Source organism: Panthera tigris (genome assembly GCF_018350195.1).
Source record: "Panthera tigris isolate Pti1 chromosome D3 unlocalized genomic scaffold, P.tigris_Pti1_mat1.1 chrD3_random_Un_scaffold_51, whole genome shotgun sequence".
Classification (NCBI taxonomy): domain Eukaryota; kingdom Metazoa; phylum Chordata; class Mammalia; order Carnivora; family Felidae; genus Panthera; species Panthera tigris.
In genome coordinates, this window is record NW_024962167.1 from 187,370 (window position 1) to 206,203 (window position 18,834).

Consider the following 18,834-nt stretch of genomic DNA (forward strand, 5'->3'; position numbering starts at 1 on the left):
AAGTCTACAATATTTACCATTGTTAGTAAAATAGTAATTAAAAATGAATTTTAATGAACTTTGCTTATGTAGAAAATCTGACAGAATTAAGAAAAATGCTACTAGAATTAATGAATTTATAGCGGTACATGGATGACTCAGTCGGTTGAGTGTCTCTTGATTTCAGCTCAGGCTATGATCCCAGAGTCATGGGATGGAGCCCTATGACAGGCTCGCACTGAGCATGGAGACTGCTTAAGATTCTCCCTGTCTCTCTCTCTCTCTCTGTCTCTCTCTCTCTCTCTGTCTCTCTCTCTCTGCCCCTCTCCCCTGCTCATGTACTCTCTCTAAAATTAAATATATATTGGGGCGCCTGGGTGGTGCAGTCGGTTAAGCGTCCGACTTCAGCCAGGTCACGATCTCGCGGTCCGTGAGTTCGAGCCCCGCGTCGGGCTCTGGGCTGATGGCTCAGAGCCTGGAGCCTGTTTCCGATTCTGTGTCTCCCTCTCTCTCTGCCCCTCCCCCGTTCATGCTCTGTCTCTCTCTGTCCCAAAAATAAATAAAAAACGTTGAAAAAAAAAATTAAATTAAATATATGTATACATATAAATTTATCAAGGTTGGAAGATACAGAATCATTACACAAAAATCAACTGTATTTCTATATACTAGCTATAAAGAATCAAAAATTAAAATTTCACGGCGCCCGTGTGCCTCAGTTGGTTAAGCGCTGGGCTCTGGCTAAGGTCATGAGCTCAACGTTGGTGAGTTCAAGCCCCACGTCGGCTCTGTACTGACAGCTTGGAGCCTGGAGCCTGCTTCAGATTCTGTCTCCCTCTCTCTCTGCCCCTCCCCAACTCATGCTCTGTCTCTCTCTCAAGGGTAAACAGTACAAAAAAATTTAAATTTAAGATATATTATTTACAACTGCACTGAAAATAAAAAATAATCACAGTTAATATCATAAAAGACAGAAAGACCTATACATTAAAAACTACAAAATATTACTGAGAAAATTTTAAAAGACCTATATCAAGGGAGAGATACATCCTCTGTTCAGGGGTTAAAAAATTCAATATTGTCAAGAAGTCAATTCTCCCCAAATAAATCTGTAGATTCAACATAATCTAAACTTCATTTCCCGGAGACCACCAGAGTTGGGGGTTTTTTTGTTTGTTTGTTTTTTTAAGAAACTGACAAACTATTCTAAAATTCACATGGAAATGCAAAGGATCCAGTGTAGCAAAAGAACACTGAAAAGAACCAAGCAGGACGACTAACACTACCTGATTTCAAAAATTCTTATAAGCTGGCAGTGATTAAAACAGCATAATATTGGTCCAAAGATGGCCAAAGAGATCAATGAGACAGAATAGAGCCCATAAATAAACCCACACATATATGGCCAACTGATTATGACAAAGGAGCAATGGCATAAAGTGGAGAAAACACAGCCTTTTCAATAAACGGTGCTGGAACAACTGGATATCCATATGCAAAAGAATGAACTTGTATCCATACTTTATATCATAAAAAAAGAATATAAAATGGGTCATAGATCTAAATGTGAGACCTCAAACTATAACACTTCTAAAAGAAAGCATGAGAGAAAAACTTTGTGACCTTGTGCTAGGCAAAGATTTCTTAGATATGGAAACCAAAACCTACAATCATACAAGAACAAATGAATGCGTACACTGGACTTCACCAAAAAGAAAAACTGCTCTTCAAAAACACTGTTGAGAGAAGGAAAAGTCACAGACTGGGACAAGAAAAACCTTGCAAAAAAAAAAAAGAGAGGTGATAAAGGAACTGTATCTAGCTCTTTCCACCATCTTTCTGTGCCACCATCATGATGCATGTGAATGTCATGGCAGATGCTCCCCAAAGCATAACAATACTGAAAAGAGAAGCAAACGCCAGGTTCTTACTAGGCCGTGCTCCAAAGACATTGTCCACTTTCTAACTGTGATGATGAAGCATGGTTACACTGGTGAATTTAAAATCATTGATGATCACAGAGTTGGGAAAATTGTTGTGAACCTCACAGGCAGGTTAAGCAAGCATCGAGTGACTGGCCCCAGAACTGATGGACAATGCAAAGATCTAGAAAAATGGCAGAATAATCTGCTCAGTTTGATTTCATTATACTGACCACCTCAGCTACAGTCATGGACCATGAAGAAGCAAGATGAAAACACACAGAAGGAGAAATCCTGGGATTCTTTTTCTAGGGATGTAATACGTATGTGCAAATAAAATGCCTCAATGGAAAACAAAAACAAAAACAACCACAAAAAAAAAAAAGAAAACAAAATAAGAAGGAACTGTGTCTAGAATATACAAAGAATTCTGAAAACTCAACAAGTAAGAAAACAAACAAATTTTTAAAATAAAAAACGATTTGGACAATTCAAAGAAGATATACAGATGGCAAGCAAGCATGTGAAAATATGGTCAACATCGTCAGTTATTAGGAAAATGTATATTCAAACCATAATGATATATAAAATATCCATCCGAATGGCTAGGATTTAAAAAGCTGACAATATTAAGTGTTCATGAATATGTATGTAGGAATTGGTGCTCTCACAGACTGCTGGTGGGAATGGAAAACGGTACAACTCCTTTAGAAAACGATTTGGCAGCTTCATAATAAGGGAATATAAAGGGACATGAGATTTTTAAGGGTGATGAATATGTTAATTGTCTGGATTGCGGTTATCGTTTCATACGTGTAAACATATGTCAAAACTATCAAATGACACACTTCATATATGTGCAGTTTACCTAACTAAAGCTGTTGGAAACGAAAAGCTCTTTCACAGGAAGAAACGTCTAAAACAGTGGATAAGACACAGACGGAAAGAAGGATGTCAAACAATGCAAGATGAAGCCAGAGGACTGTGGCCTTTTAACCTAATAGCAATGAGAAGTAACAGCTAAGCTTTAAGCAAGGAGGTAACATGAAGAAATACACATTTTTTAAAAAATATATAATAATTATGGTTGCAGTGCAGACCAAGGTCCTGGGAGGTTGAACGGCAGGGAGAACGGTCCTGAGGTTATCTCAGTCATCTAGGAGAAAAATAATGACCTGACCTGGGTGAAGGCACAGAAGAGAAGCAGAGTTAACAAACACGTTAGATGTGCCATTTCCACTAAGAAAGGTACAGTAGAAATGATGACTCTTTGGCTGAGAGGATACAATAGTTCTCCTTTTATTTTAATATAAAACATATTTCTGAGATGAGCAGCTCTACAATACAGCAGTGTTCTATGGTGCAGTACTAGGCAAGGTGTGCACCTATCACTACAGCCATATACGTAAAAAGCCTTCCTACCTTTACAATCCATGCCAAGTTGTTCAATCAGCAACATGAAATTCTTAGAGTAAGGCAACTCACAATCCTCTGAGGCTGTTTCAGATTCAGATGACTGAATGAAGTCGACAAGGTCATCCATAGAAGTAATTTGCTTTTTGACCTACAAATAAAGAATACCATTTCAAAATGTCCCCCAAATATTTATAAAATATACAGGGTGTAGAGAAGCGATAAATACCCATCTTTTTATAAAAGCAAACACAGGGGCACCTGAGTGGCTCAGTCGGTTGAGCATCCGACTCCATTGTGGCTCAGGTCATGACCTCAGGGTTCCTGAGTTTGAGTCCCACGTTGACCTCCACAATGTCAGCATGGAGCCTGCTTGGGATTCTCTCTCCCCCTCTCCCCCTGCCCCTCCCCCCCTTGTGCATGCTCTCTCTCAAAATACATTTTAAAAATAAGTGAATAAACATTTAAAAGCGAAATCACAGAGACTTTTTAAAAGAACGGATTTTTATCAAACAGACACCGTTATCAATAGCTAGTATTTCTAAGTAACTTTTTCACAGCAAATGTCTCTACAACAAAGGAAGATTTTCTGTTTTTTCACTACATCTTTCATAAAGTATTTTTTTTACCACCGAACAATATCTCTAATAAATATTTATCAAAATAATATAATAAAATAATAATAAAATAAATAAATAAAATAAAATTACATTGTCTATTTTTCTTACCTTGTTCTTTTTCTTAGAAATTTTCTTTGCAGGTCTGAAAAAAACCCAACAATTCTTTTCAGGCAAATATTAAATACTTAAAATACAAAGAATACTTAAACCTATTGTTTCTGATATAAAATCTCTGCATTTGAAACTAATTTTCTACAAAGGGGATTAAACAATAGAGTAACATTAAACAGCATAGAAAATATACTACTACTAATATTAACAAAGGATTAGACGTATCCAGTTGTAATATATGTGCTGCTGAAGCGAGAACAACAAAGTACTAAATTTAGATAAAAACTAACAAAAGCAAAGGAAAATCCTAAGGCTACTTGCATTATTTGATAGGCATGATACCATTGTTTTTGTTGTGGCCATTTTTACTAAAAATAAGCTTTTACAAGCACTAAACCTATTTGGAAAGTGCAAGTTAAGTCCCTATATGAAAGGACCCCTTTTTAACAATCGTGATATTAACGTGTTGAAGACTCACTGTGCAACTACTCTCTAGGCATTACTATGAGCACTTTACATGTCTTCAAGGTATTTGAAGCCCCACAACAATCTTATGAAGTAGGATATTATAGTCGGTATTGTACACAGGAAGAAAATGAGGCACAGAAAGTCGAAGTGACTTGCCCAAGAAGCCCTAATCGCTGGCCAAGAACACACCCTGAATTCAAACCCAGGAATGTGCCTTCAAAGCATGTGTTTGATAACATGTGGTTAAAGTAATACTTAAGTGTTTCTAACTAATATAATAGCAAATGAATCTACATTATTATTCTATTTCTAGCTATAGCTGTACATAACAATTTCTGAATCTTACACATTCTTTTAAGAGACTTTATGCCTAGGCAATATTGGAAATCTACTTTCAATAAACTGCAGATTTGCTTCTTCTACAGAAGTTCATCAACAGGCATTCATTTGTTCATTCAACTGTTTATTCCCACATTCAACACATACTTCTTGAACATATAATCTGTGTCAATGACACTGTTGGTACAGGAAGCATGGCTTTTGTAATTTAGAGCTTTCCAGTCCAAAAGGAATAATCTGTCATGGGTTACTAGTTTATTTTCCAATTGTAAAGAAACAAAATCTTCCCCTTTCCCCAGAAAGTAAATAAATATTAACTTGATATAACCAGATACTTTCAAGTCCCTAACAAAATCATAGCTATTCATGACGCTATCAAAGGCACTGAATATCTAAAATCATCAAGGAAGGATTAGTTCTGTTCAGAATGGCCTCAGTGTTTGCATACATTTATTATAAGTGTGAGTGTGTGTGTGTGTGTATATATATATATATATATATATACACATACACACACACAAATACTTAAATATACATATAGAATTTATACACAGGTATACATTATATATATATATATATATATATATATATATATATACATACATATATATATATATATACTTGCATACATACATATATATATTTTTAAATCTGCACATTCAATTATAGGAGAATACCCCATTGTGGAACCAATTCTGAATAAACCAACTTCTTCCACAAAATTACATGAATAGGAGTACTAAAGACAGTTACTATAATCTTTAAAAGATACTGTAATACACTCAACAAACTTCCTAATGTTTGGAAACGCAAACAAAATTAAATTAACTAACCATGTCTATCTCTATTGATCATTTCCAACAGCATACATACTCTAAAAGCTCCCATCTTAAAATAAAAAGAGCAAGAAAATGCCTTTGCAACTCACATTCTTTTTCAGTTATCATCCATTTCTCTATTACCTTTCCCAATTAAAATGCTCTAAGGAGTTGTTTACACTTACTCATCTTCCACGCTTCCATGGTGACTACTGAAACTGCTCCTTGACAAAGTCACTTACCCTCATCACAACTTTTCAAGCAGTGTGTTTGATATGTTGAGTTATTTCTTGCTTTAGCTTGGACCTACCTACACTACAGCATCTTATTTCCACAAAAGGTAATCACTGCTAAAATTCCTTCACAGGCACATAAAGAATTTATAGATTTTACCTGCTTTCATGCTGATCCTTTTCACTGAAATGGCTGCCATCATTCTTTTGTAGTGGACCACCAGTTAGGGAATCGGCCTTCTTCAACACTGGTGTGATCACAGATCCTTTTGATGTCCCTTTTTCATTTTCACCTTCCTTTAACTTCTTCATATGTAAACCAGTTTCACTCCTTAAAAAAAAAGCCATTAAAAAGCCATAAAAAAGCCAAAGTTTTCTAATAATTTTGCTGATAAAGAATAAAAAGACAATTTTCATCAAGTTCTGAATTTTACCATTCTGACTTAATTTATTAATTCAGAGGACAGTGCTGAAATACCAACCACATACAAGGAAATACTCATCTGTTGCTTCAAACACAGATAAATATACAATTATAATACAATGTGATTTGTAAGAATTGACATGTGAAAAGCTGTAAGTGAGAACAAGAAAGGCTTTATTGAAGAGGGAAAGGAAACAGGAGAGGTCACCAGGAAAAGAAACGGGAGAAAACCATTTTCTTAGAGATTAGAATGTAAGCACAAAGATTACATAGATGTCATCTAGGTGCCTTGAAAGGAAAAGTATACTTTTAGGAACCTGGAAAAAAAGCATAAGATACATGGAACCAAGTAGTAAGAGTCAGGAAAGAAATTCTGACTCAGACATGGGAGTAATAACTAGATTTGTGCTATATTTTCGGCTTTTGTTTTAAATATAAAAATGCTTCATTTCAACAAAGTTTTGAAATAGCATGAGGTCCATATAACATGAAAGAAGAAATCAGGGAAATATCTTAGGGGCAAAACTACTTTTAAAATACCCAATATGTCAGAGTGATATCAGTATCATAGCTGAGTAAGATGTACCTTGTTGCGTCTCCCCACCTGCAACAAACTGGCATCTTATCCACCCAAGGGCAAAACTACCTTTGCAGGAGCTGTGGGAATCTAGCACCATATTCCGAGGGACCGAGGAAAAGTCTTGCCTACCCGTGCATCAGGTAACAGGCATACATACTACAGTCTAAACTGTGGACCTAGCAATAGCCCATAAAGTGCCTCCAGTCCCTCCCTCTCAGCCACATCTGGGAGTCCCTCCCTAGAAAACACTGTCTAGGATAATCAGCCGCGGATGAGAGAGCCTTTTTTGGAAAACCAGGTGTCCTGCAGAGAATTTCCAGCATACCACTGGAGCAAAAAAATCAGGGTTGGACACACTGAAGAGGTAGTCATTAAAGACTGGAGGAGGTGACTGCTACTTCAAATGCAAAGACAGCAATGCAAAATTGCAAAGAATATAAAATATCAAGGAAATATGATACCATCAAAGGATCACAATAATCTTCCAGGAATCAATCGGAAACACATGGAGATCTGTAATTTATTCAAAAGAGAATTCAAAAACAGCAGTTTTCAGGAAACTCAGTGAGCTACAAGAAAAACACAAAAAGCCAACTCATTAAAATCAGAAAAACACTCTATGAATAAAATGAGAAGCTTAACAAAGAGCTGGAAATAGTAAAAACTGACTAAACAAAAATCCTGGAGCTGAAGTGTATAATGAAGGAGATGAATAAAGCAAGAGTGATCACTGACAGGAAATGGATCAAGCAAAAAAAAAATGTGAATTTAAAGACAGGAACTATCAAATTATCCAGTCAGCAGAAAACAAAGTGAAAAGAATGAAAAAGAGTGAGGGAAGACTATGTGACTACAAGTGAACCCTCATAAGGCTACTAGCAATTTCTCAGCAGAAACCTTACATACCAGGAGGCAGTGGGATTATACATATTCAAAGTGCTAAGAGAAAAAAGACTACCAATCAAGAATACTTTACTCAGCAAAATTACCCTTCGGAAATCAAGTCAAATAAATACATTTGATACACTGCATTAACAGGATAAAAAAAATCATATGATCATCCCAGCATGTGAGGAAAAAGCATTTGACAAAATTCAACATCTTTTCAGGATAAAAACTCTCAATAAAGTGGGTACTGAATTATCACACCTGGACATAGTGAAGTCCAATATGATAAGCCCATGGCCAACATCATATGCAGTGGTAAAAAACTGAAAGCTTTTACTCTAAGTTCAAGAACAAGGCAAAGTTGCCCACTTGACCACTCCTATTCAACAGGATACGGGAAGTCCTAGCCAAAGCAGTCAGGCAAGAAAAGGAAATGAAAGGCATCCAAATCAGAAAAGAAGACATAAAACCATCTTTGTTTGCAGATTATATGTTCTTATATATAGAAAATCCTGAAGATACCACCAAAAAGCTTTTCTTTTCAAAGGATGAAGCATACAAAATTAACATAAAGATGCAGGGGTGCCTGGGTGGCTCAGTCAGTTAAGCTTCTGACGTCGGCTAAGGTCATGATCTCGTGGTTTGTGGTTCAAGCCCTCTATTGGGCTCTGTGCTGACAGCTCAGAGCCTGGAGCCTGCTTTGGATTCTCTCTCTCTCTCTCTCTCTCTCTCTCTCTCTCTGCCCCTCCCCTGTCCACACTCTGTCTCTTTAGCCTCTACTACAAAGCTGTGATCATCAAGACAGTATGGTATTGGCACAAAAACAGACACACAGACCAATGGAATAGAATAGAGACCCCAGAAGTCTCTATTCTGGGGTCACAAATGTATGGCCAACTAAGCACTGACAAAGCAGGAAAGAGTATCCAACGGAAAAAAAAAAAGACAGTCTCTTTCTTCTGGGAGAACTGGACAGCAATATGCAGAAGAATGGAACTAGACCACTTTCTTACACCATACACACAAATAAACTCAAAATGGATGAAGGACCTGAATGTGAGACAGGAAACCATCAAAACCCTAGAGGAGAAAGCTGGAAAAACCTCTTTGACCTCCGCTGCAGCAATTTCTTACTCAACACATCTCAAAAGGCAAGGGAATTAAAAGCAAAAATGAACTATTGGGACCTCGTCAAGATAAAAAGCTTCTGCACTGCAAAGGAATCAATCAACAAAACCAAAAAGTAACCGACAGAATGGGAGAAGATATTTGCAAATGACATATCGGATAAAGGAAGGGCTAATGTCCAGAATCTGTAAAGAACTCACCAAACTCCACACCCACAAAACAAATAATCCAGGGAAGAAATGGGCAGAAGACATGAATAGACACTTTTCCAAAGAAGACATCCAGATGGACAACAGACACATGGAAAGATGCTCAATGTCACTCCTCATCAGGGAAATACAAATCAAAACCACACTGAGATACCACCTCACGCTGGTCAGAGCGGCTAAAATGAACAAATCAGGAGACTATAGATGCTGGCGAAGATGTGGAGAAACAGGAACCCTCTTGCACTGTTGGTGGCAATGCAAACTGGTGCAGCCACTCTGGAAAACAATGTGGAGGTTCCTCAAATGATTACAAATAGAACTACCCTATGACCCAGCAATAGCACTGCTGGGAATTTACCCAACGGATAAGGAGTGCTGATGCATAGGGGCACATGTACCCCAATGTTTACAGCAGCACTTTCAACAATCGCCAAATTATGGGAAGAGCCTAAATGTCCATCACCCGACGAATGGAGAAAGAAGATGTGGTTTATATATACAGTGGAATACTACTTGGCAATGAGAAACAGTGAAATCTGACCATTTGCAACAACGTGGATGGAACTGGAGGGTATTATGCGAAGTGAAATAAGTCAGGCAGAGAAAGACAGATACCATATGTTTTCACTTATATCTGGATCCTGAGAAACTTAACAGGAGACCATGGGGGGGTGGGGCAGGGGGAAAATGTTACAGAGAGGGAGGGAGGCAAACAATAAGAGACTCGTAAACACTGAGAAGCAACTAAGGGTTGATAGGAGATGGGGGAGAGGGGAAAGTGGGTGATGGGCATTGAGAAGGGCACCTGTTGGGACGAGCAGTGGGTGTTGTATGGAAACCAATTTGACAATAGATTATATTTAGTAAAAAAAATTACGAAATCAACATCAAGAAATCAGTTGCATTTCTACACACTAACAATGAAATAGCTGAAAAAGAAATATAAGGAAAAAATCCCCTTCCCCCAAACATCAAAAAGAACAAAATACTTTGGAATAAATTTAATCAAGGACTTTCTGAAAGATAGGTACAGTAAAGACTACAAGACATTGGAAAAGAAACAGCAGAGACACAAACAAATGGGAAGATACCCCGTTGTTTATGGATTAGAAAAATTAGTATCATTAAATATCCACATTACCTGAAACCACCTACAGAGTCAATGCAATCCTTGTCAAAATTCCAATGACCTTTTTCACAGAAATAGGAAAAGCATTCCTCAAATGTGTAAGGAACAAAAAAGACCCCAAATAGCCAAAGCAATCCTAAGAAAGAAGAACAAAGCTGGAAGCATCACACTTGCTGGTGTCAAACTATTACAAAGTTATGGTAATAAAAACCGTATGAAGTTGCACAAAAACAAACACAAACATGAATGAAACAGAATCAAGAACCCAGAAATAAACCCATGCATGAAGTCAACTAAAAACCCATGCATAAAGTCTCTTTGTTAAGAGACCCGAGAATACTCACAAGAGAAAAGGTAATCTCTTCAATACATGATGCTGAGAAAAGTGGACATTAACATGCAACAGAATAAAACTGTGCCTCTACCTTACACCACTCACAAAAGTTAACCCAAACTCAAATAACGACTTCCATATAAAATCTTAAATCATAAAACTCCTAGAAGAAAACACAGGATAAAAGCTCCTTGGCACAGATCTTACGAATGATTTAGGATAGGACATCCAAAGTACAAGCAATAAAAGCAAAAACAACCGACGCAATCAACAATGTTTCCGCACAGCAAAAGAAACAAGCAACATGACGGAAAGGCAACCTATGGAAAGGATGAAAACATTCGCAAGCTACAAATATGAAAAACGTCAATATCTAAAATGTGTAACGAATTCGTACAACTCAACAGCTAAAAACAAATATAATTAAAAACTGGGCAAGGCACCTTCATAGACGTCTCTCCTCAGAACATATTCAGATGGCCAAGGGTACACAAGAAGGTGCTCGATATCACTATTCATCAGGGCAATGCAAATCAAAACTGCAGTATATAGATATCACTTTGCCCTATTAAAATGGCTATTGCCAAAAAGACAAGAGATATCGTTGGCAAGGATGTACAGGAAAGGAATTCCTTGTACTGCTGCAGGACTGTAAATTGGGACAGCCACTATGTAAAACAGTATGGTGGCTCCTCAACACACTAAAAATAGAACCTCCATATGAGCCAATAATCCCATTTCTGGGTATATATCTTAAAGACATGACATCCTTACCTTGGAGAGATAGCTGCAGCCCTCTGTTTATTGCAGCATTATTTACAATAGTCAAGAAACAACCTAAGCATCCATCAATGGATCCATGCATTAAAAAATATGGTATATATTTACAATGGAATACTTTCAGCCACAAGCAAGAAGGAAATCCTGCCATTTGTGACAACATGAGTGAAACTTGAGGGCTTTATGCTTAGTGAAAAGAAGTCAGACACAGGAAGACAAATACTGTATGATCTGACTTATATGTGGAATTAAAAAAAAAATGCACGGAAAACAGAACAGACTGGTGTTGCCAGGGTTAGGAGGCTGTGAGAAATGGGTAGATATTGGTCAAAGGGTACAAACTACCTGTTACAAGATTAATAAATTCTGGGGATTTAATGTGCAGGATGGTGATTACAGTGGACAATACTGTATCATATCATTTGAAAGTTGCTACAAGAGTAGATCATCACAAACAAGAAAGGATAATTATGTGAGGTGATGGAAGTATTAACACTATTGTGGTAATCATTTGACAATATAAAAGTGTATCAAATTAATACAGGTATACCTTACAGTTACACAGATGTATGTTACTTATATCTCATAAATCTGGAAAAACTTCAAAAATTCAAAAGTACTCATATTGGCTGAGTCCATTAAGTGTATGACTTTGGCTCAGTTTGTGATCTAAGGGTTTGTGGCTTCGAGCCCCACATCGGGCTGTGTGCTGACAGCCCAGAGCCTGGAGCCTGCTTCGGAACCCTCCCTCTGCCCCTCCCCCACTCTCACTTTGTCTCTCTCCAAATGAATAAACGTTTAAAAAAATTTAAAAAAAATGATTTGGTAACTTTTGTATACTTTTAGCCTAATATCTAGTCCTGATAGAAAATACTGGGAGATTCACCAAAAAGAAAATTATAATTCTTTTTTCATGGGCTAAATGCATGCAACAGAATATTATTACCATACAGCTACGTACATTTCCAAAAAGAATGAAATTTCCCACAGATTATTTAGGACTTAAACATGAGCCCCGAAGAGCACCAAAAACAGAAACAAAACTAGCAATTGTGTTTTTTTCAAAAAACTGTTATACAGATAACTTTTCTTGTTGAAATAACATCCAAGAAAAGAAGAATCTTTCTGAAAGCAATTATCAAACAATTCCTCTCGACCCAAACATCAAAAATGAATCTGTAATTATAGAATTTAAAATGGCTTTCATTTTGAACCCAGTCAATACAAGCAACTTTTAAGTAGAAAACATCTGGTGAAAGCCACCGCAAACTTAGAAAAAAACAAAACAAAACAAAACAAAACAAACCCCCCCTAACACGTAGCCATGGTAACAAGAAGCCACCAGAATCAGTTTTAAATGTGTTAATCAATGCCCACCAGCCCTACTCACCAACCAATCCATTTCAGCTCCTTCCTTCTGAAAGACAGCCAATAAAGGACAAAAACCACTCCAATACACATGCTTCAGCGTGTGCTGCCAACCAATCCACAACAGTCTCCAAGCACCTGAATAAGCATGGTGCTTCCAATGATGACAAACCATTTAATTTTCTGAAAGTCCCCCAATCCTTAAACTCCACTCTTCCCCAAACCCTGTATAAGAATAGCAGACTCCTCTGTTAGAAAAGACTATACCTAACCAGCATAGCTCGCTCTTATTTGTAAGCGATAAATTCCAACTTCATCTTTTTATTTCGGATCTTGAGGGCTCAGAATCCTTTGGCAAGAATCTTTAAAGTCGTATAATAATTTGCCACCATATTTTAGTTTCCTTAATAAATATAAAGGAAGTTTGCTATTCCTTTGATACATTTCACCATAATTAAAACTAACATAAATACAACTAAAAGAATAAGTCGCAAGTAAACACAATATTGGGCCGCCCAAACCCCCCCCAAAGATGTATATAACTGGCAGGTTTAGTTGTCAGAATGAACCCATGCCAAACTTTGTAAAAGTGAGGACTAGTATTATGTTAGAAACAATACACACAGGTTAAACTCTGTTCACTCAATAAACATTACCGAATAAGTACTATATAGACTAGAACATTTTCTAGGCACTGAGGACATGGCAATGAACAGATAACAATCCTACTCATGAGTGAAGTAAACCTACAATAACAATAAGCTACACAGGCCAAACATGCAGTATTAGAGGAGAAAAACTAAAGCAGAGAAATCACATTTTGAGGTGTTATAGGGAAAAGGGGAGTTGAAGTACTAGTCAGGATGGCCAAGAAAGGCCTTGCTGAGAAAGTGACTTTTAAGCAAAAACCTGAAAGAAAAAACAAACAAAAAAGGAAAAAGCAAGCCATGAGGTATCTGAGGGAAAGCATTCCAGATAGAGTCAACAGCAAGTACAGACATATGTCCAAAGTACTGAAAGAGTAGTGAGAAATTCAGTATGGCTGGACAGAATGAAAGGGGTAGAAAAAAGTTCAAATCAGAGAGAGAGAGAGAGAGAGGAGGAGACACCTGATCATATATAGGCCTTGTCGGCATTAGGAAGAGTTTTGGCATGTACTCTGAGTGAAATGGAAGGCAATTAGGCTTGAGCAGAGGAAGGACACAATCTGACTTACATTTTACTAGATCCAATGTGTTTAGAATTAACGGAAACAGAGGAAAAACAAAAGAAGAAACAAACAAGAAGACCAGTTAGTTACCTAGTACTCCAATATAAACAACAGATGATAGTCTCTTGGCCATGGAAGATGTGTTTGGATTCTGGATATATTTGAAGGAAGACCGGACAAGATTCGCTGACAGATGAGATGTGATGTGTATGAAAAAGAGAAAGAAAAATAGAAAGAAAAATAGAAAGAAAAAGAAAGACAGGACTCAAAGATAATACCAAGTTTTTTAGCAGAGCAACTCATAGAACTGTTATTAACCCAATTAGGAAAGACATGAAAGGCAAATATTAAGAAAGAATATCAGGAGTTCAATTTGGGACATGTTAAGTTTGCAATAGCTATCCAGAAAGAGGTATCAAGTAGGCAGTTTGATATGCGGGCCTGGAATTATGGAGAGAGAACCGGGCTGGAGATATAAACTTGAGGATCATTAGAATATACAAGATAGTAAAAGTCAAGAGAAGGAAAATCAAAGGCCAATTCCTGGAAGACATCAATGGGTTAAAAGGTGGGGGACGAGGAGAAACAAGCAAATCAGGCTGAGGTGTACAGACTAGAAAGGCAGCGGCAAAATCAGGTGAGTGAGTGATATCCTACAAGCAACATGGAGACAGAACTTGGGAGGAGAGAGTTTTCCATTGGGTGTAATATTTCTGAAAGGTTAAGTCAAATGAGATGTATGAAATTAGGTTTAGATTTAGTAAAGTGAAAATCGGTGGTAACCTTGAAAAAACAATTCTGGAGGAGTGAGAGGGAAAATTGCTACAATGAATTCAAGAGTGGATGGGAGGGAGGGAAATCAGGATCAAAGAGTGAAGAAGGCTCTTGAAGGATTTCATAGCTAAGTGGAATGGTCATGGTTGATCTAATTTTCTATTATTGCTGTAGTTTTCAATTGTTACATAATGATTAGGTAGTAATTTGCAATATTTGGAAGTCTTAAAATTGCATATATGTGACACTAGTTTTTTTTGTGTGTGTTTTGCTTTTTTTAAATGCCACACCAAGGTACTAAATAACTCACAAAATTATACAATGAGAAGAATCCTTAAAATTTTTCTAGATATATAATATTATATAAGCTGATTACCATTTTTCTCATGCTTAGAAAGACCACGGAAAAACTAAGTTTCAAGGGCAGTATTTTGTGCTTGATAAAAATTATGGAACTCTAAGGGCACCTGGGTGGCCCAGTCCATGAAGCATCCAGCTCTTGATTTCGGCTCAGGTCATGATCTCTAGGATCTCTAGCATCGAGCTCTGCACTGACAGCACGGAGCCTCCTTGGGATTCTCTCTCTCCCTCTCTCTTTGCCCCTCCCCCACTCATGTGTGCATGCTCGCTCACTCTCTCTCTCAAAATAAACAAACACTTTTAAAAAAGTCACCTAACTCCAGGCTATTACATACTATCCAAAGTAATTAGTCCCATTAAAATTTTATACACAGAAGTAAAAGGGGGTGGGAATGCAGAAAATAGTCCTACTTTGGGAACTGAATTGTCATCAATTGTATAACATGAAGGCACTGTTGAAAAATTGGTGTGGTGCATGTTGAAATATATTCTCTAAAAAGGCAGGATAATGGAATGCAAGCAAGGTACCTTTATGAAAACGATTCATTGCATTATCAGCATCTTGGTTTATAGCACAGGGGTCATGAAATGTTTATATAGAATATGAGACATGTTGCCACGTGAAACCTCTTGGCAATATTCAGATTAAGCTGAGGGTCCAACATTGGAGCACTCATGCACTGGGAAACAAAACCAAAAATCTAATAGCTAGCAATTTTGTTGGTAATGAAGTAGACTGCCAGTGTAGCAGGGAACTTCCTTTTGCAATTCAGTAGATATTAAAAGTATTCTAACAAAATGTGCATAAGACATGACATCAAACCAAACCAAATGCTTTAAATATACTTTGTTAAACCAGCAGGACACATAGACCTAAATTCATTTTTTAAAATGGTCACCTATTCCATTACTTTAGAGAAGTGAAACTTAACTTCCTTATTAATGAATGGATATTTCGCCTATCTCTGGGGCACCTAGGTGGCTCAGTCTGGTGAGCATCCGACTGTTGATGTTGGCTCAGGTCATGATCTTGTGGTCGTGAGATCGAGCCCTGTGTTGGCCTCTGCACTGTTAACGTGGAGTCTCCTTGGGATTCTCTCTCTCTCCCTCTCAGTCTCTGCCCCCCCTCGATGCTTGGGCTTCTGAGTGTGCACATTCTCTGTCTGTCTCTCAAAAGAAGAAAATAAACATTTAGACTGTCTCCAAATGTTTGACATGGGAATGCTATAATAAATATCCTTCACATATACACGTAACATATTTATATAAGTAACCTTAATATATCTGTCCTATTTTGTATATGTAATAATATATAATAAATGCCCTTACAGTGTGTGTGTGTGCGCGTGTGTGTGTGTTTGCACGCACAGGTGCACGCCCTTGCTTGTAGAAGTCACGTATTTCAGAAGGACCCAGTCCTGGCAACGAAACCATTGGAATAAAGGGATGACCTACCTGAAATATTTTTCTCATGTTATATTATTTATTTTTGACAGTGACAGAGACAGAGCACAAGCAGGGGAGGGGCAGAGAGAGAGGGAGACACAGAATCTGAAGCAGGCTCCAGGCTCTGAGCTGTTAGCACAGAGCCTGACGCAAGGCTCAAGCTCGTGAAGTGCAAGATCATGACCTGAGCCGAAGTTGGACGCTTAACCAACTGAGCCACCCAGGTGCCCCGACATATTTGAAATTTTGAAATACACCGTTAAATCACCTTTCCAAAAGGAGTTACCAATTTCATCCAGCCACAGTGTCTAAGAATGTCATTTTCCTCACATTTCGTAACTTTGGTTATTTTTTTAATAAAATATTTATCACTATGACTGCAAAAAATGGTATCTCGTTGGTATTTACATTTTTCTCATTAGCACGTAGGATGAAATATCTCCACGAAAAATACGAAATTTGTTCATCGTGAACATTAGCTCAAACTAGAAAAGTTTGTTGCATAGGAAAATAACAATGACCTACTATTTAAATATTGCTATAGGCTTACCTATCGGAATCTTTTTTTTCTCCAATAGGCAATTGATGGTTATCAGTTTTTCCATTCTGTCTTTGTGGAATTAATCCAGCAGCCGCAGCATCATGTATGTTTTCTGATACTTCCATGTCACTTCCTCTGTGCTTCTTTTTTTCTTCAACCTTTAATGGAACTTGATACTAAAGGTAATTGTTACTTTAGTCAATAAAAAGAAGTTTTTTCATTAGTTTCATCAGTTGACACTTAGTTTGTCATAAATTCAATGGAGGAAAATATTTTGTGTTTACTTTATCATTACAAGTAACTGTAATTTTTATAAACTCTGCTTCATTTCTGTTGAAATTTAAAAAAAGCAAAAGTTACCAATATTTCTAAAAGGGCTTTCTTAATTTTGTACTCTTATTCATATCCACACTTTGCTACCGAGAATTCCCCACCCACCCCCACCCCATCTGACCAAGAGATACAAAGAAATAAAAAGACAAAAGACAAAATTTGTCCTTTTCTATCCTTACCACCTGGGTTTTACACAACAGCCAGATTTAAAACATGGGACATGGAGGTGCTCCAGTAACAAAAACAGGGAGCTTTCCTCTTTCTGCACGGAGCTATTCTTTCCCTGACTGCCTTTTACAATTCTTTTTCTTTCGGATCCTAAGGTTCTCAAAAACAGTGACAGTGTCCCCTAAAATTTATGAACCAAAGTTTGCCACAACACAAAAGGAACAAAGTGAAACGGACGTTAGGGTGGAATTCTGGGACATTAGTAATGCTCTCCGAATCTCACATTCAATAACCATAACATTTTATAGGGAGAGGGTATAAACGTAATGATCACCTGTAATTCCATTTGCTACTGATAACGCGAGTAAAACTCGAAAAGGTTAAATGATTTGTCCCAAGTTCCTAAAGTGGCATTACCTAGCATTCTATGGCGCCAAAAGAGATGATACAATTCTTGAATGCTGACTCAGAGAAATGACCACAAATTCATTAAATTAATCAGACGCATGAAAAGTGTGCCTTTGGCACAGTAAATTAATACCTTGATAGGGCACGAGGGGATTAGCTACTTATTCTTCTAAAGGAGGGTATCTCTAGGTTTTGTCTATTTCTAAACTCCACACATCTCAAAACTCAGTTTTCTCCCTTGGAGTTCAATACTGAAGCTTTGCCGAAGGTTTGTGCTACCTACATGGTAAAAATCATACAGGCCAAAAGGTATCATACTTTATTGAACATAAAGTGAAGGGTTGACTCAACAGAAACATCTGAGAATGATGATTTTAAAAATGTGGGGAAAAAAGCAGTGATAATACAAATAGCTGTTATTGAGCCTATCTCAAAGGGGTCATGTTGAAATTCTAAGTTCCAAGATTGTGAGTAAAGCAGACAAGACTGCATATATTTGTGGGCAATAAGCTTAGGAATTCCCTGAGCCAGCACTGATGGGTGAACCAGGCATAAAATATTACAAAGCCATAGGATGCTCACACCCAAGTTTGGGTAAACAAGATTAGGTAACTAAGTAGAGAGAGGGCGGGGCAAAGGCTCCAAGACAAAGGTGTGTGAGGGAAACCAGATTAGATATGCAGGAGGACACACTCCCCAATTTAGTACTATGGCAGAAAGCTGCTTTCACAGGAAGGAAGGACCAAATTAGGTAGACAGGTAAATAGGGCTATAGGCTGTAGGCTGCAGGGTGAAGATGCCCAGAGGGGAGCTAATTAGCAAAAGAAAGGTGCCTTGTGGATCCTGAGGTA

At 37.5% G+C, this 18,834-nt stretch overlaps 1 protein-coding gene and 1 pseudogene across 5 annotated transcripts in view; one reads left to right on the plus strand and one right to left on the minus strand.

The window, feature by feature from the left end:
- Positions 1-18,834, minus strand: part of LOC102959166 (ankyrin repeat domain-containing protein 62-like) — a 114,548-nt gene that overhangs the window by 54,772 nt on the left and 40,942 nt on the right. For 4 of the 5 annotated variants that reach the window (XM_042977118.1, XM_042977117.1, XM_042977116.1 and 1 more), the window contains 4 exons: positions 17,084-17,250; positions 6,064-6,234; positions 4,043-4,076; positions 3,324-3,465 (listed from right to left, as the gene is read on the minus strand). In XM_042977118.1, the coding sequence (XP_042833052.1) occupies positions 3,324-3,465; positions 4,043-4,076; positions 6,064-6,234; positions 17,084-17,250 (514 nt within the window). The remainder of the gene's footprint in view (positions 1-3,323; positions 3,466-4,042; positions 4,077-6,063; positions 6,235-17,083; positions 17,251-18,834) is intronic. The other variant, XM_042977119.1, reaches the window with a different exon arrangement.
- On the plus strand, positions 1,832-2,213 carry LOC122236231 (annotated as a pseudogene).